Source organism: Dysidea avara, chromosome 12 (assembly GCF_963678975.1).
Source record: "Dysidea avara chromosome 12, odDysAvar1.4, whole genome shotgun sequence".
NCBI classification, from domain to species: Eukaryota; Metazoa; Porifera; class Demospongiae; order Dictyoceratida; family Dysideidae; genus Dysidea; species Dysidea avara.
This window is the reverse complement of record NC_089283.1, coordinates 24,410,860-24,429,766: the sequence shown is the minus strand read 5'-3', so window position 1 is coordinate 24,429,766 and position 18,907 is coordinate 24,410,860. Positions and strand designations below refer to the sequence as shown.

The 18,907-nt window shown below is 37.5% G+C and overlaps 1 protein-coding gene and 4 long non-coding RNA genes across 10 annotated transcripts in view; 3 read left to right on the top strand and 2 right to left on the bottom strand.

Moving 5' to 3' along the window:
• Positions 1 to 336: 336 nt before the first annotated feature.
• LOC136241388 (uncharacterized) lies at positions 337 to 4,391 on the bottom strand. 4 transcript variants are annotated; one of them, XM_066032585.1, is made up of 8 exons: positions 1,648 to 1,978; positions 1,501 to 1,599; positions 1,086 to 1,429; positions 930 to 1,033; positions 829 to 876; positions 724 to 774; positions 591 to 675; positions 337 to 536 (listed from the first exon to the last, which is right to left on the bottom strand). In XM_066032585.1, exons 3-7 carry the CDS (start codon positions 1,135 to 1,137, stop codon positions 610 to 612), a joined length of 321 nt encoding a protein of 106 aa, XP_065888657.1. In that variant the 5' UTR covers positions 1,138 to 1,429; positions 1,501 to 1,599; positions 1,648 to 1,978; the 3' UTR covers positions 337 to 536; positions 591 to 609. The 4 variants fall into 4 exon arrangements, 3 of the variants coding, with proteins under 3 accessions (XP_065888657.1, XP_065888656.1, XP_065888655.1); XM_066032584.1 differs by adding an exon at positions 3,542 to 4,391 and having other exon boundaries at positions 1,086 to 1,733; XM_066032583.1 differs by having other exon boundaries at positions 1,501 to 1,978.
• On the top strand, positions 2,107 to 6,955 carry LOC136241391 (uncharacterized). Of its 2 annotated transcripts, none has more exons than XR_010694277.1 (3): positions 2,107 to 2,150; positions 6,019 to 6,054; positions 6,581 to 6,955. It is a non-coding gene; the product is annotated as an uncharacterized lncRNA (long non-coding RNA). The 2 variants fall into 2 exon arrangements; XR_010694276.1 differs by having other exon boundaries at positions 2,109 to 2,150; positions 5,968 to 6,054.
• LOC136241390 (uncharacterized) lies at positions 5,726 to 6,921 on the bottom strand. The gene is made up of 3 exons (XR_010694275.1): positions 6,773 to 6,921; positions 6,401 to 6,721; positions 5,726 to 6,324 (listed from the first exon to the last, which is right to left on the bottom strand). It is a non-coding gene; the product is annotated as an uncharacterized lncRNA (long non-coding RNA).
• Positions 6,956 to 7,960: 1,005 nt separating the features above from the next.
• Positions 7,961 to 9,238, top strand: LOC136240765 (uncharacterized). 2 transcript variants are annotated; one of them, XR_010693963.1, is made up of 5 exons: positions 7,961 to 7,984; positions 8,478 to 8,539; positions 8,597 to 8,688; positions 8,746 to 8,930; positions 8,988 to 9,238. It is a non-coding gene; the product is annotated as an uncharacterized lncRNA (long non-coding RNA). The 2 variants fall into 2 exon arrangements; XR_010693962.1 differs by having other exon boundaries at positions 8,746 to 8,938.
• Positions 9,239 to 10,526: 1,288 nt separating this feature from the next.
• LOC136241075 (uncharacterized) overlaps positions 10,527 to 18,907 on the top strand; it is a 22,750-nt gene continuing 14,369 nt past the window's right edge. Inside the window, exon 1 of the long non-coding RNA XR_010694148.1 lies at positions 10,527 to 10,756. This is a non-coding gene — a long non-coding RNA (uncharacterized lncRNA). The remainder of the gene's footprint in view (positions 10,757 to 18,907) is intronic.

Genomic DNA, 18,907 nt, shown 5'->3' with positions numbered 1-18,907 from the left:
TGACTGGTTGCCAGCAACTGCTGAACACATTGTTCACATCCTACGATTGACTTGCAACAGTGGACGAGAGGTTGCTGTCAGAGGAGTATATAGTGGCGAATGGTGATAAGACATGTATTTTCGTACGCTACACTGTTAAAAATAAGGAGTAACTGTTACTCCCCTAGGGGAGTTCCCAGTGTAGGGAGGATTTAACACCCCTATATTTTTGTGGAGAGTAACTAACACCCTGCAAAGGAGTAACAGGAACCCTTTGAAAAATCTATTGTAGGGAGTTTTAGTTACTCTAGGAGAGTTCACATAAGCATGCAAGGTGTTTCCTTTACTCCATGAAATTCTACAAATGACTCCGTATAAAATCTCAAATGATGTTAAAGACATACAGCAAAATTGTAACAAAATATTTACAATATCCAGCTTTATAATATTGGAAAGTCACTCAAGAGATCAGCAGCAAGGCTTCATTTCATCATCAGCAAACGACACTTCACTGCCACTTCACTGGAGTTACTGCCTGTCACATGACATGTCATCAGCTGTAGTAAATAGCAGTATAGTAAAGAAATATTCAACAATCACACACTTGTTACCTGTATGGCTGAAGGTACATCACACGCAGTTTCCAACAAAGTTGTAAAAACAATTCTGCCAGACCAGCAGCATTGGTAGTGTAAACTAAAATAAGCACAGTTGCTATCATGCAAAACAGCACATTTTTGCTACCTGGAGTTCATCATTTTGTTTGTCTACTTGTTCACTGATTTCTTGCAGCACCTGTAATATATGTTTACAAATTGATGCACAGTCATTGTATGTTAACACACTTACTAGATGTTGTTTAAATTCTATGTTCTCAGTGACATTGAGACATCCGTACTAAAAAAGTAAATATGTGCTTAATAATGTAACTATAAACATTATCTCCTTACAGGTTTTGGAAAGTTGATGAAGTCGAAGACACACAATGTACATTGTATCATAAAGATTCTTGTTAACTGCAGACGATATATCTTACTAGTTAATTCAAGTGAATCTGCATGTAATTTTGTAAAGACACTGACAATGATACAGGCTACTGACCTTACCAGCAATATCATTGTGTCCGGTTGCTAACGTCAACTGAAAGCAGACGGACATGATATGTACGCCATGTTTAAGCTAGGTAGCTTTCCTCTCCTCCCTCAAGTCTTCAACTTCTTACACACTGAATACTAGTAGCTAGCGGTGAATGGGCTGAATACTGTACGTACTAGTCAGTGATACGGCTGAGTCCGCCGAATTTTATTCTCTTTCCCTGAGTCTTGAACTATTTCTGCTGTCACGATAAGGCGCCTAAACCCTCACGAGCAGTGGTGACTTCCGTTGGAGCCAGTTTAATAAACCGGGCTTGTCACACGAGACGACTCAGATATGAGCCGCTCAAACGTGCCTGAAGAAAGAATGAACGAGATAGTGAACGTCCAGTAATTATTCACGAACAAGTAAACACTTTAGTATCACCTTTTAAGCACTACAATTCCTCAGAGAAACAAACCGCTTTCAACCACTCAACACGGTTCTGTTGTTAAAGAAGCCGTTTCTATGGTAATACTCTTCATTCTAAATAATGCGCTTGTAATAGAAATGGTATTTAATAATTATACATACGTATTTCAAAATATTCTTGACTCTTGAGTAACAATTCGTCCTCCTGCTTTCGTACTGTCTGTTTCCTTCACTATGTCTTGGTTAGTCTGTAAAATGAAAGATGAGTAAATGGCTGCCATTGAAAAGGAAACCTAAATTACTTTCCTTTTTACATTGAGTGGCTAGAATTGAACTGGCCAGTTAATGGAGAAAATATCATAGTGAGACAGCTATAAGTGGCTCATCATTCAGTTCAGCTATGTGGCCTCAGTAGCTAGCTATATATACTGGCTCACTGAGTTCACCTTAGTTACTAGCTAGCTGGTAATGGGAACTCTTCAGTTTGGTGCTTTCACTTACTTGGAGTTCTCTTTACCCTTAGTGGGTTACTGTTACTCTCCTAGTAATCCGAACTCCCCTTTTAGAGTGAAATATTTTACTCCCATAGTTACTGTTACTCCCCTGTTTTAACAGTGTAACGGGAGAAAAGAAGCGCGTGCTACATTTTGACTGGAACGCGAAAGGTATGGGGATGATACACGGCTGTCCTAGCACTGGCAAGCTGGGTAGTCGGTAGTCTATTTAAAAATGGGGAGGGATGGCACATAACACTATGTGATGGTCCCAGAATATGTCTAGCTGACCATTCTTATGAAGAATGTCAATTGTGACCTGCCTAATGTAGCCACCTGCTGAATTAAATGTGTCAATTATACATAAAGTATAAGGTCAGGAAATTTTTTCTTGATTAAATGCTGTACCATCACACTTGAACAGTGCCACAATAGACCGTATTCCAAATGACGTCACAAAATAAAATGGCTGTGGCTATTTGGGGTATTCTAACAATTTCGAGTGAGAGTTCCAATGGGGCTTAATAATATTCAAATCGCTATTCAACCCTGGAAGAAGATATTGACCTAAAACTAACAGGTACAATTATAAGGGTATAAAATCTATTCTCTAATGCCAGGTTAAAAATTTTCAGCTGGTTTTCAAAGTTTAGAAGAAAAACTATTGTTTCTTTGCTGTAATAACCAAACCTGGTAATTTCGCCTCGATATCTAGTTTGTTAGCTTCTATATCAAACTTTGAAATCTCGATCGCCATTGGTGATAATACTCGAAAATATAAGAATCCCCAATAGAAAATCCGTGTGACATCATTTGGAATACGGTCTATTCATTCTACAATATTACAAGTAACACTACCTTGATAATTTGATCTACTAAAACACCACTGCAAATTAGTGGAGAATACTTATAAATGTTTGAATAACCACTGCATCAAGTGACAGGTAGCTAAGATGCAATATGATGTTTTAAGACAGCACTCTTGCGCTTAACTTGAAAGATAGTGTCACACAGATTTGTTGGAGAGTGTTTTCGTAATACTAAAACACCTTAGTGCCTAGTTATATATATATAAACAGTGAGGGGGTGCCACACCAACATATCCTGTACTCCTATGTTCATCCTCAGTCAAAGTGGTCAACCTAAAAAAATATGCTTTGACTTCTGACTTTCACTAAAAGTTGCACTTGACTCTTGAATTTAGTGCATTTTTGTAAAGTACATTTAAATTGTTCTAAATGTATCAATAATTGTATATAACTTTTGAGCTGAGAGCTTGTCCTTACTAAGCATACTGTTTAAATGTGTACTGTTAGGTTTTATTGTAAGCATCATCAGGGGCGTAGCCAGGATTTTTTTAAAGGAGGTTCGGATTTAAAGTGGAATGTCTTAAGAGGAAGGCCTGGGTGCTTCCCCTAGACCATGTTACTAAAATAGTGCATACACAAAATATGCCCTTAGGCAGTAAGATTAAAAGGTGCTGTTTGTGCATCTAACTAGCTAAAACCTACACACTGCTGTTTATGCAGCTATAGAAACTATAAGCCTATTGTAAAACTAACTTATCTTTACTTCCAGACAGCATACTGACAGCCAACTTCAATTTCCTAGTGCATGGAAGCCCTCCACACTCGAGTCCCTTAGTTGGCAATACTTTTTTCCAGCTAAACATTATTCTCAGCTCTCAGCTGATCCAGCTGTTGATGGTCAATAACTTCAGACATGGCTTGTACTCCAGTATGTTGGAGACATCATGTGCCCACAACATTTACCAAATAAACAAATCATTCATCAGGTAAATATACATCAACAATTCACAGTTTGTGCTAACCTGACACATGTATAACACGACCACTCAAGTTCTGCCTTGTAATAAACCATAGAACAGTCCTTCGCCATTTCACTAACGCCATTTCAACCATGCATCACGTACACAATTGATCATGTGATGCAATAGATATGGTTCAGCATTAATGTGATGTGACCCTCAAGAGTAGTACAAAGGAGCACCAGTGGGCAAATAGCTACCGGAGAGCTACAGGGCTGTAAGATTTGGTGTGATTTTTAATTTTTAAGAAATTCTGCTTCTGAAAGGGGGGTTCATCCGAACCCCCCACTGCCTACACCCTTGATCGTAACAAAGTTCTATAGCTTTAGCAATAAATTAATTTTAGCCTTGACAGGCCTATATCAAGGTGGCACTCCAATATATCCTGTACTCTAGTGTTCATCCTTGGTCAAGGCGAAAATCAAAGTGAAGCTAGAATTTTGCAATCAGCCAAAGATAATTGCATTGCAGAAAATGCATTTGCAAACATTATTTGTTGCACTTAAACATGTCTGTTTTGGTGACGATCTGATAGCGATATGCAAAAATGCGGACGATATATGGTTTGCCAATAACCAGTCAGATTTTTTATGTAACACTACTTAGTCTAGTTAAAATAGACACGTTTCACACTGCACTAAATTAATGCCACTTTGCAATGGCCACATAATACATCATAGAAATTTTCTACGGCTTGGCCTAGTGGACATGCATGTAACCATAAAGTACTCAATAAAGCACAGTAGTACCATATGATTTTGTGTATATGTCTCCCACCCCTAAGTTGTGAAGCTATGATACCCCTCCCCTCACTATGTTACGCTATTGTATTATTGTGCGTCGTGATGCCCCTCCCCTCACTATGTTACGCTATTGTATTATTGTGCGTCGTGATGCCCCTCCCCTCACTATGTTACGCTATTGTATTATTGTGCGTCGTGATGCCCCTCCCCTCACTATGTTACACTATTGTATTATTGTGCGTCGTGATGCCCCTCCCCTCACTATGTTACGCTATTGTATTTTTGTGTGTTGTGATGCCCCTCCCCTCACTATGTTACACTATTGTATTATTGTCTGTCGTAATGCCCCTACCCTCACTATGTTACACTATTGTATTATTGTCTGTCGTGATGCCCCTACCCTCACTATGTTACACTATTGTATTATTGTGTGTCGTGATGCCCCTACCCTCACTATGTTACACTATTGTATTATTGTCTGTCGTAATGCCCCTACCCTCACTATGTTACACTATTGTATTATTGTCTGTCGTAATGCCCCTACCCTCACTATGTTACACTATTGTATTATTGTGTGTTGTGATGCCCCTACCCTCACTATGTTACACTATTATATTATTGTGTGTCATGATGCCCCTACCCTCACTATGTTACACTATTGTATTATTGTGTTTTGTGATGCCCCTACCCTCACTATGTTACTCTATTGTATTATTGTCTGTCGTGATGCCCCTACCCTCACCATGTTACATCATTGTATTATTGTCTGTCGTGATGCCCCTACCCTCACTATGTTACACTATTGTATTATTGTGTGTCGTGATGCCCCTGCCCTCACTATGTTACACTATTGTATTATTGTGTGTCGTGATGCCCCTACCCTCACTATGTTACACTACTGTATTACTGTGTGTTGTGATGCCCCTCCCCTTACTATGTTACACCATTGTATTATTGTCTGTCGTGATGCCCCTACCCTCACTATGTTACACTATTGTATTATTGTGTGTCGTGATGCCCCTGCCCTCACTATGTTACACTATTGTATTATTGTGTGTCGTGATGCCCCTACCCTCACTATGTTACACTACTGTATTACTGTGTGTTGTGATGCCCCTCCCCTTACTATGTTACACTATTGTAATATTGTGTGTTGTGATGCCCCTACCCTCACTATGTTACAATATTGTATTATTATGTGTTGTGATGCCCCTACCCTCACTATGTTACACTACTGTATTACTGTGTGTTGTGATGCCCCTCCCCTTACTATGTTACACTATTGTAATATTGTGTGTTGTGATGCCCCTACCCTCACTATGTTATTGTGTGTCGTGATGCCCTTCCCCTCACTATATCACACTATTGTGTTATTGTGTGTCAGGATTTCACGTGGCTTTGTCACTCCTTATTACAGATTCATTGCTGTAAAAAAAAATTATCTGATAAATATGTGTATGTCTGACAGTGCTACAATGATTTCAAGCAGCAACTATATTGAAAGGTACATATATTATTGTAACATATAACATACATGTTAGAATACAGTGTATGAGCTATTGTAAAATTTAATTTTTGGTACACATTAATATCTAGAGACACTTGCATGTACACATACTACAGACACAAATTCATGCATACATACTGTATACACACTTACATGACCCAACACACACCACACCACACCACATCACACGCACATAACACACACCCAACTAGAAAGACACACATATTACACACACGCACACTATACATGTACATGTACACATACACACTACACACACACACACACACACACACACACACACACACACACACACACACACACACTCTCACACACACACACACACACACACACACACACACACACACACACACACACACACACACACACATGCACTACACATACCACACTACATTCACGCATGCACACACACACTACACACATGCGCACACATATCTACACACACACAACACACACATGCATACACTCCAGTGGACTATATTATTTATATCTCTTTTACTTACAGATGAGATTCATCACTTAGGGTTGCTTGTTACAAGCATGTCGTTGCTTCTGAACGTATTCCATATACGTAGCAACGAAATGTTGGTATCAACCAAGCCTTTTTTGTATCTACCACTTCTCCATGACACAATGATTGAGTGTGCTATTGAGTGGATGTGCTATCGTACATAGTGAGTCCCTCTTTTACACTTACTTGTTTTACCTAATCCGTTGCACACTAAATAACTTTGAAGTAGTGTCTCTTCGATGGAGGTGTATTGATGCAGTGGTCGTGCCAAGTTTGTCATCACCAGATCTGTTCATTATCAATATTGTGACATAATAGTGTAGTGATGCATAATACATTCGTACGTACTTCTTATAATATTAAGTGATTAAAAAAAAACAGTACGATGTGTATTATAATACTTAATAGTGATCGATCTACTTGTATATATAATAATCACGATGGTTAATCAAATGAAACTATATGGCTTCACATAAGAAACATACCTTTGTAACATACAATATGCTTGGGTAAATTAAGCTATCATTAAGTGCACCACACAACATTCGTTTCTGTATATATATGTGAAAGTTGTAAAAAAATTGTGTAGTTGCCTCATATGGCTTCCCATAGCATCCAAATAAGCCGGACAGGAGACCAAGTTCTGCTCTGCTCATAACCAAATAGAACATCACTACTTGCAGTACTTGGAAATGCCGATGGTTATGTTTTGTGACCAGAACCACATAGTAACATGTTGTCAGGTAGTTGGTCGGTGTATGGTGTACATATTTGATGTGTTGTGGGAGTGTTCTATTGAAAGGTAACTTGATAGAATGGAAGATCTAGCAATTTTTACGGAAATCGATATCTCAAAATGAAACTCCTCCTTGACCACAATTTTTCACGCATGCGTAGACACACAGTACCTTTACCCATTAAATAAGTTTCAAACATCAGAACTGATATCCAGTCGGAAATAATAGCTGTGAAATCTGCTCCCAATTTCAAGTCCATATTCTGACCACAAGACACACCCACATGTTCTGTTACACATTTTAAAGCTCCTTTGTGACATTTATGACATCTCACACCATTTAAACATGAAAACAATGCTTCAAAGGGGAATTACTGTAAAAATTGACGTAAAACCTATTTTTGCGAGGACCCACCCACCAGGCTCAAAAATTTCATAGAAGGTGTTATTCAAGGTACATTATATTTAAATTGACAAATGACCCTTATACATCACATAATGACCAATATATCAAGCTTTTAGTGATAAAATCCTGCAAAAGTGATGAAACCTATATACATTATCTACAGTAGCTATACCCTATCTTACAAGAGTGCACTTTTGTGAAGGAGTTACACTAATACTTTTAAACTAAAGTAAAGGAGTTGAAGGTCACCGCTCAGGTGAGCATGGGAATATGAAGGGATGGTCAATGACCTGGGACCAGAGGAGGTTGAGCATGCATCTTGAGAGCTGCTTTTGAACTAGTGCAACTTTGTCACCTCATGAAGTTCTAAAAGGATACTTTAAATATTCATATCAGTGTGTCTGAAGTCATTATACTTAGTATCCCGAGATACCTGAGTATATCCCAGGACGTCTCATAGCATGGATCCACTAGATCCTACAATACTAAGTATGCCGAGATACCTGAGTACATCCCAGGATGTCTGATAGTGGGAAGCTTCTAGATCCTATAATACTTAGTATCCCAAGATACCTGGGTACATTCTGGATGTCTGATAGCAGGGTGTCTGATAGCAGGGAGCCTCTAGATCTTGCAATACTTAGTATCCCGTAATGTGCATGAGCATGATCCTCCCACACGAAGTTCTTTATATTATGTATGTATAACATCTTGCCACATACAGTATGAAAAATTCTGTTTCGTGTTAGGTATTACAGTTGGCATTTGGCTACACCAATCTATTTTACTATTTCAACAACCACTTCCATCGGTATGTTATAGCAGTGTGTCAGTATGCACTTTGTGGTAATGTCTTTACTGCATTTAGTTTGTACAAGAACCTTATGCCCAAAGAAAGTTCAAACAAGATTTTCATGGTTATGGTGTCGATCTCAGGACAGCAGTATGGATAAAAAGGAGGTAACACATACAGTGACTATTAATTTTGTGAAACACTTGCTATCATAAATACTCTAGACGAACAGTCAAAGTCACTCTGCTGAAACATTTGTAGGATGACATGCCCGCTATTCGTCATCAACTCTCTGCTAGTATGTCAAGTGACAAATAAAAGGCAAGTGCGAGGCAGGGGTCAATAAGAGAAGGAGAGGTCAATGAAGAGGAGACACCACAAGTAGTTATGCCTTACATCTGACCAACTGGTATGTGGGTAAGCAACATAAAACAAGTTTTATGTGTATTCTGATCTTAACGTTTAGGTTTAAAAGATGGAAAACCAGATTTTCACTGACAACTAAAATTAACGTAACACACACATTAGGATAGTCAATGTGATTGTATACATTTAAATGTTGTAATTGCATATGATGTAATCTTCTATTGATGTAAGTGTGTGTAACTGATTTACAATATATTCTGTATGTGTGCTTGTAATATAATATTTAGAATTTGTACATGTTATGGCTCTGTGTTAACTATCTATTCATACATCTTGTTCGTTAACTTAAAATGTAACAAATGGCGAGGAGTAGTTTAGTTGGTTTGCAACAATTGCAAGCGCTTTCGCACAGACCACATTGCTAAAGCTGGCAGAAGCAAAGCTCCTGGAAAGAGGAGGACACAGCAGAGTCACAACAGTCATAAGAAAGAGTCCTCAGAAACAAAGTCTGGCAAATCCAATGGATGGAGTGGATCACATTAACAATGATGACCTCCGACAGCTGAACACTGAGCCTTCAGATGAAGATTCCACTGCCGACATAATCCACGTACATTCAGTCTCATCAACAGTTCCTGAAAGCTACAAAGTGCCTGTTTAATAACTGAATGGCAATCACCTAGTGATGGAACTTGACACAGGAGCAGCAGTATATGTGACCTGATTTGCGAAAAGGTACCTTTTCCACACATTTAACACACCAGCAAACATAATGATGTAACACTTGACTCCTTATACTGATTAACTTGCTCTTAGTATCAACATGTAGCCAGATGCTGTAGCTACATTCATTGAAAATTTCAAGCAATTATACACCATGATCAAAATGTTATGAAGCTTTTAAGTTCAAAAAATGGGTCAAATTTTGTGTGTGAAAAAGGTACCTTTTCGCAAATCCGGTCACATATATCTTTGGTCAGTGAGAAGACATGGTCCAATAAATTGAACAGTCCTACATGTACACTGAAAACCACCTCGCTTAAATTGCATAGTTATCCTGACAGGAAGCTGCAAGTGTTGGGCTACTGCAAGCAATGTAGCGCTGATTAGATGACTAGTCTCTGTCTTCACATCTTGCAATTGCAAGCCTTCATGATCATGCTTCCAAACATATTATTTTGTGGTTATAGCTATAGCCAAATCATTAATCACAATGACTTCATTTTTATGAATAATTGTACTGACTGTTCTATTAGGATAGTTCGACGTTTAGCAGGAGCTAGTGCTGCAGCTCAAAGCCTGTATCTTGTAGCTGTGTAATGTAGATAATGCATTTAGCATGCTTCCTTTAAACAATACCCACACAGAAAACCTAGAAAATCTTACAGTAAGGTCTGTATACAATGGCTTCAATTATCGCCTATAAGCCACAGCAACCACCGTAACCATCGCATTAAAAGCTGGAAGCACTTAAAAATATAAACTTTGCAAATTGGAATTCATTAATTCCAACTTCCAAATACTATATCTATGCAAAGCATAAAACTTTAGCGCTTGGCGCGCGCAGCGCGCCAAGCGCTAAAGTTTTATGCTTTGTATAGATATAGTATTTGGATGGCGGAGTGATCCCTGCATCAAGATGGCCAATGTGATCAGTTGGTCTCGATATTCCTGAATCCAGCCATTTATCAAGTACTTTTGCAATCAAGATAGGATAAACACAAGAAACAATGTTTATTGTATGTGGCAGTAGCCTTAATGCTGTCCACTCATTCAACAAAAAATGCAATGCTTCATCAAATGATGAATCCTTTACTCGTTCTCTGATCATCAGTTCTTTGATAGTGTCAGGATATCCTACCATCATCAGTAAGTGTTTGATGTCATTTTTTTGACATCCACAAAATATCTAAATATTGCAACTTTTTCATACATTGCATGACCGTCCTTAGTTGGTAAAGACTTAGTTTAACTGATGGCAAACTAAGTCTTAGAACGTTACCACAATGGTGCAGTGATTCAACAGGTATCACGAGATTGGGAAATGACAGTCGTATCACGTGTCTACCACATGATTTCAACACGTTCATAATTGATTGTTCCTCACGAAAATCGAAATTAGGCCAGGTAAATTCCCTCCATAATGACGGGGTTTCCACTGCTCGTAGTCGCTGTGAAACGTAACATAATTTCACTCTGTCGCGGGAACTAGTCACGAAAGAGATTATGTACACTAATAATTCCATCGGAAAATCCACTAAAGTGAATGAAGGCAGCAACAATCTGGAAGATCTCCTGTTATCAACAGTTTGCCGCTCCATCCCCCTTTGTACCAACGGATGTAGACACTTCGTATTCAAGTCGTCGTCGTCGTATTTCAGCGGAAGCAACACATATCCAAACATAGTCTGGCGTAGCACAGTCCTTTAACAAATACTTTTTAAAAGGTCTGTGCTACGCCAGACTAATCCAAACGTTGATGCTGCGTTTCTATGGACGATCAAAATTGATTGTGGGTTTAGAGTGGAGTTTTGAATTCCAGAGATCATAGATATCTATGCAGAGATGAATCTATGATGAAGTGGACATTGTAGCTATATGAAGGAAAATTTGTGAAAGGAGCTCGAGGGAGAAAATGGTAGCACAGGGTTATAAAAGCCATACCAAATTTATCATGGTTTGGGTGTCTGTCAGGGTGTGGTATATATGCTACTGAATAGTGACCTGGAGGGTCAAAAAATAATTAAAATGTAAGCTGCAACTGACTGTTTATATGACTGCCGAGATGACTGCTCTATTAGAGTACCTTGATAGTGTATAATACTGCATAGTGAAAGGCACTTTGTTCAATGGTCATATTCTCAGGTTCCTTGTTTGATTGGCATAGCTTTAGCAAGAAGTTTTGTATACTAAGTGATATCAGGAGTACATTGAATCATATGGACACTAGGAGTGCATAACTCCGTAAACAGCAAAGTTCAAACAAAGTAATTTTTCTTACCCTGGATACTATATGGAAAGAGATTGGAGATGTATGCTTGAGAGTGCGTCAGGTTACCAGCATTACTGAAATGAAGATATGAAAATGGAAGATGAATGGCATGATGGAAGAATAGTGAGCACAGGCATGACAAGATAGCCTTTTGTTATACACGGGTGATGTGAAATTACTCCTGTCAACTATATTACAAGCTTAAGCTTATTGTTCAACTCAGCAGCCTTCTTTTGAAGCTAGCTTGGCTGTTGTCATGCAATACAATGAAGTGGTGGTCTGTTCTGTACATCCTTGTTGTGTGTAAGGATGATGTAACCAATGATATACTTAGTAACACTTGATACCATGACATTTCAATAGTATTAATCGGTAGTGCACAGAATTCTACGCTCTCTTGTCCATATTAGTGATGTGCTCCTCCTGGTGGTACTGACAAGAAGTGGCATTATTACAGCGGAACAAATAAGATCCAAGTGGCCTCTTTATGTACATCCATGCAATGAATAAGGCTCATTCAAGTCGGGGGGGTAGCGACTGGTGGGAATCACCCATAGTAGTTGTGATGAGCATGGTGATATGATGTACCCATCACCATGGTGACAGCTTTCATCTATGCAGGACAATTTTGTTCCCTGGTATTTTAAGAGAATGGTTCCTTTTTTTCACCTATTTTAAGTATAGCACATAATCTGTCAGTAATATGTTCACAACTGTGTCCTCTTTTCATAGTTAGTTACTGACACAAGTGAGATAACGTGTTAATGTGAATGGTATGCAGCTATTTACATTCACGGTGTACTGTAATTTGTCATTACATCTTTGTGTCTATAGAGGAGAGTCAATGTAAACACTCATGTAGTCATGGAAGGAAACTGATGATATTAATAGTAATACTATGTTCGGTTCTACCTTCTCTTCATTAACAGTGTTGGGGGTAACTTATTACTTATGTAACGAGTTACATAATATTATACTTTTGTGGTAACTAAATAATATAACAAAGTATGCTATAAAACTAGTAATACAACTCAAGTTACTTTACTTACAAATGTAACTCATTACCTAAGTAATGAAGATACTGTAACAAATCAAAAATTAAGTAATTTTATTACTACAAGTAACAAAGTTACTGATCTCATTACTGCTGATCCACTGAATAATGTCTAAGCCACAACAAAATGATAAAGCCCACGTCAAACTAATGAATAAAGCTTGTGGACCAGTTGCTTTCTCTTGAATACACTTGTAACCAATTGCAAGATTACAACATTGTCCAACAATGCAATCATGTCAAGTGATAAGATGGTAATTGCAGCTTAAGACTGTGGACACAAAGTAATATAACTGATATGTAATATTATTATAGTTACTTTATTTTATGGATAATATGTAACTGTATTTAGTTGCAAGTAATAGTAATATTGTAATGGCTAATCAGAATTCCTAAATTTCCATTAATTAAAGAGAGAAATGTGCTGTAAAGTGGCCACCCAACAATCAGTTTGTGTTGCAGTTGTATGACCATTGCTTGTGTGATTGTAATTGAACAACCAGCTCATTCTCAAAAGCTATTCCTCGATGTCATAAAAGATAATTAGTTAAGTCACATTGGTGGAACCTCTCTATTAAAGACATGTTCTGGTAGTTTTGTTATAATAAAGAGGTCTTCCTCTTTTAGAGAGGTAAAATGTATGGAGCCAAACCTGTTGGGACCAAAATCTTTGTCCTTATATGGAGATGTTTTTCAATTGAGACCTTAATTGAGAAAGTTTGCTAAAAATAAGTTCCACTGAACAAGGATGATCTAACACACTTGATCACTTGGGCCCTGTTTTTAATTCCAAATGAGTGGTCGTCCCAGACCCACACCTTTTAGAGCTATGGAAACCGTGCATTCAAGGGCATAGCCTTAAAAATGTAGTGGGTGAGGGGATTATGAATGCGAATGCTCTATTAGAGTACAGTGGATCCTCAGTTATCTGAACAGCTTTGTTCTCATAGGTAGCCAAAAGTGTTCAAATAAAGGAAATTGTTTGGATAACTGAAGTCCATTGATTTGTATGTAGAACTTCGTTCAAATGCTCTAATAAAACAGTTATTTACTCTAATAGAATGCACACTGATAACAAAATACTCTAATAGAACAGTCAGTCTTAGTGTTCGAATAATTAAGTGAGGATCTGCTGTATTTGCAGCTCTTGCAATGCTAATTTTTACTTATTATAAGTAGTTGTCTCAGTTGGGTCAATGGTAGCCACACCACACATCTTGTATTCTTGGGTCTCAGTGAATGGATAGCTAGTTTTAAAAACAATGGCCACTCACTTTGTATGAGCCCGAGTGTTCTCCCTTTCAGTCATTGAGTGTAGACGTCCACACCATTGCCACGATGACTTTGGGTTTACCCTAGAATCTTTCCTGTCCTACTCCATCATGCAATTAACAATCGTCTGGTGATGATGCAGGAAGAGTACTAACAAATCATCTCAACATCAAGAGTGACTGTGTTCCCCCATTACCAGCAGATCTGTGTTGTTGATCCCCCCACCCAAGACTAGGTCAGGGTCACTTCATTGTGTAGTGTGCTGGTGGGCTGAAGGTGTGTACATGTAGTAGTACCATAGATGAAGCAAAAATTTTACCATCAAAAACTTTTTTATTGACTGTATTAATGAAATTTGATACTTGTGGGAGTTCATTAGGGGCTCTCGTCACTATACTCATTGGCATCCACCATCCTTTCTTTCAAGCATCCAGAACAAGCATAAAGCCAAAGAAGAGCTGAATTAACCAACAATAGTGCTGATATTTCCTTTTACAGAAAATTTAAAAAATCAACTGAAAATTGATGTTTATGAGGCTAAGTTATGTTATATAAAGCAATTAATTTTACAGGCAAGGAAAGATCCACGATCTGCTGGTCAGTTATGGAATGGTGTTAACAATATTTTGATGGTATTGCATGATAAACTGATGGTTAAAATAAACATGGAACATAGTAGCTACCCAAATTAGGTGGTGATACCACAGGAGAGTACATTATCTATGTTGCATGCATACAACTGGAGATTTGATTAAAATTTTAAATTATTTTAATAAGTCAGGAATCGAGTACAGTAGCTATCTATATATATATATCCGTGTTACCACATCATATCTTGTTTTTCTATGCTCCATACATTACCTCATACAATCCTAATTGAGCAGTTACCTTTACGACTTGAAGAATGTTTCCAGTACATGGCTACAGATAACTATATACCTTTTATGGTAATTATGAGTTGTTGCAGCAATTTCTCAACAATACTGCATGGATGAAATTCTGAGGTGTACAGTAGACTATTATAATATGAGTAATAAGCAGCCAAACTAGCTGACAGAGACTAAAACAGTCACTTACTACAGATGTGCTTTGAAAATTACTAGCTATAGCCATGAGATATGTGCCTGACTGCATGTTAGATGTTATTTCTATTTTATTATAAATCAAGAAACTATGTACTTTTCCCAAACAGTTTGAAGTGAGTCTTGAGTGCATCTATATAATATTATACTGGTGTGTAGGTTGAATGTGCAACACAAGTTAGTTTATTACTCCCATATGATCTTAACCACAGGGAGTACAATATAGGCTATAAGGATGTAAAATATGATTTTCAAAAAGTGGCATAAGAGTGATAAATACTACTTTGTTATCCAATAATATTATATTATCAGTACATGGTGTAACTGAAATATTTAAAATAGCTAATGCTACGTCCACAGTATCAAGTTCCTACATGTGACAGTTTTTAGTGTATGTGTATATAAGTAGTGTCTGTCTGTCTGTGTGTATGAAGTGGCTTTCTAATGTCTGTATGTACATAGAAGCATGTCTCATTTTGTGTAGTTGTTCACTCACTTTTGAGAATTAACTAAACATCTACCTGTTGTTTACGAATCATTTATATACATATGGCTAAAAAAACTATTTTTTTACAGTTAGCCAAATCCAAGAGCGGGGGGGTGGATTTATTACACATGTAAACAAAATTTGCATTTATGTTTGATGTATATACATATTGTACTATATAATTATTGTTGTAATTGTTTAAATAGCTAAAGTAGTGAAGAGAGAACTTGTGTAGTGAAGTGTCAGTGGATGGGAAGGCCAAAAGGGGATTGGGGCATATAATACTGTCCCAGGAATTTTTTGAAATGTAGCTGTAATGAGATTGAATCTGGTGAAGAGAAATGACTGAAATTTGGATTGAAAGGATAAATAAGAACTACAGCATAGTTATAGGGTTTAAAAGTAGTGTTTTAGAATAAACTATTGTTTAATTAGCTAGATTAATTTCAATTTTAATTGTGGACTGTAATAAAGGTATCTACGACTGTAGGCTGAATTGTAAGGCAATCTCTTATCAAATATATAGTGGAGTGGAGAATTTTTTTGAAAAATAGCTATCTCAAGAAAGGGTCTTGAGGTAATTTTAGCTAAATCCCTGTAAAAGAGATTTAAACTGCACACAAGTGCACATAATAAAATTATACATAAATTTGAGGTTATACTTTTCTGTGGCGCAGCTTGCTATTTTAGCTTGACTTTTACAACTAGCCCAATTACCATTTACAACTAGCCAAAAGTCATTTACAACTAGCTTTTTGGCCACAACTAGCCCCTTTTTTAGCCCCTGATATAGGGGGCTTTTAGCCCCCTATATACGCCCCTTTATGTAGCCCCCTTTTTGGCCACAACTAGCCCCTTTTTTTAGCCCCTGATATAGGGGGCTTTATAGGGGGCTTTTAGCCCCTGATAGCCCCTGATTTTACCCATCATCATTATGGATGGACTTCCAAAATGAATACTTCTCCTAGTTGCCATGCACTTGTTTCTGGTCCTGTACCTGGAAACTTCCTGACCAAACTTTATTATTTTTAATGTGGTGAGCTATACTTGACACTGCAGGGCATGGATGGAGCATTATAAGCGAAAACTGTACATGTGTAAAGTTTGTAATAGTCAGGGGTAGTGGAGCAGGCCAAGAGTAAGAGGGTCAACTTAAAGTTACAGTGAAGTTTGAAGCATAAAAATATGAATGTTATATAGGGGCTTATTGTCGAGATATTTTCATATTTTTAGAACCATAGCCCAGGATTTCTCAAAAGGAGTTCAAGTCTAACACAGTACTGGAGTGGGAGTTTGGGGGTACAGCCCCCCGAGATGCTGCCAACACTAGCACTTTAATATTTCATTTCTCCTAACTGACATCAAATTGACAGTACACACTAATGACTCCATGCAATGAGCTAGTTTTATGTTTATTCTGACTCTCAGAGTCATCACTTGAAGTCTGACCTGTAATTTGAACTTACATTTCAACTTCAGTAGGTAACTGGTTTGTAGTAGCTAGACACATTGTTATTAAATAATCTTATTCACTATAAACTTGGCAGTGTTTTGCTCAGTGCTTCACTGCTCATTACAGTGTTCCCTTGATTATCTCACCCCCTTGGGACCAAGGCATGTTCAGATAATCAAAAAGTTTTAAGGACCATTCTATTATATACAGGGCCCTGTTCAAATATACTCTAATAGAACATACATCTTAGACAAAATACTTTAATAGAGCAGTCATTTCTATTGTTTGGATAACTAAGTGTTAGGATAATAGAGGTTTGGATAATCAAGGGGGAACACTATATTATCTTTTGCCACATTTAAGTTTAAGTGACATGCCAATATCTTGTTAGGTCACATGTGACTTCTGGATATTAGTGATTGTAGTTGGACTGATAATAGCTATTGTATTTATAGGCCAGGGACTAAGTAACTTTTGTAGGTATACAATACACACACAAGCATGTATATAGTTTACTGTACATGTGTATAGGTCAATGGAAGAGGATTGTGAATACATACTCATGCAAAAAGCTTCTATTTCATGTACAGTTTATTAACCTGGCACTATTCCTGACTGAATATCAATCAGAAATAATAGATCACTTCCACTGACTCTATCAATTCCATCCTCTACTACTAATCCTTGTTGCTACTCTTTCTTTGTTAATACTCCCTTTCTCTAGAACACTATTCCCCTTCTACAGCTGTCAAATCAGATGGATTTTTAGTGTCTGCTCTTTGTCACTTTCCTTACTGTAACTTTTAATTGTGCTTTGATCCATTTTTGTGTTGTATTTTGAACTGTTACACTTCCGTGTTCAGTTCTCCATTTTGCAGCTGTGTTGTGCTGTGCATGTATATCATGTTTTTGTTTACATATTTATGTGTGTGTGGGGCACACTTGCAGGCTATAAGCCTTCTGTGTACCAACGTATTTTTCACAAAATTAATAACCTAATCTAATAATAGGTAGCATACACAATGTTTAGATGAATGTCTTGTAAATTGAAGAGGTTTAATCTCAGATTTTCTTTGTTCTTGTCTGAAAGCTGTGACCATGCACAATACTTCATGCTAACATTTGATTGTTCTATTATTTGAGTGACTGTTTTATTAGAGCATATATTTAATTTAGTGGCTTATCAGTCCCAATAGTTTCATGATAGCAGCATTTGTAGCATTGTTCTGAACAATAATTTTGATTGAAATACTCTAATAAAACAGTCAAGCAATATGAACTACTCTAATATAACAGTCACTTAGCTGTAGTGAAAACATTCCTGCATACACACCTGGTAGGGTTATTCTGGAAAACAAGGGTCATCAACACATATGACTGGGCACACCAGCAGGGCTGACTGCTCTGTAATAATTCCACAATCATTATTATTGTTCATAGCTTCAGATCAGGAAGAGTATATATATTGGATGGATGCTAAACAACATTATGGGCGAGCCTTAGTGTGAGGTTTCCATGTTTGTTATGTAAACTTTTGGGAATAGTCAGACTGGGAGACTTTCTAAGGCTCCCCAATAATGTAGGCAGCTAATCATCTTTTTTGTTGTTGAATGTTTCGGAACTATTTTTGGCAACTTTTGATATGCCTAGAAGTTACCATGTTGGTATAAACTATGAAAT

Coding starts and splice junctions, on each gene's coding strand:
- LOC136241388 (XM_066032584.1), bottom strand. CDS start 1,137: ATGTCCGTCTGCTTTCAGTTGACGTTAGCAACCGGACACAATGATATT. Junction 1,034..1,085: donor CGGACACAATGATATTGCTG/GTAAGGTCAGTA, acceptor AATTACATGCAG/ATTCACTTGAATTAACTAGT. Junction 676..723: donor AACAAAATGATGAACTCCAG/GTAGCAAAAATG, acceptor TGCTTATTTTAG/TTTACACTACCAATGCTGCT.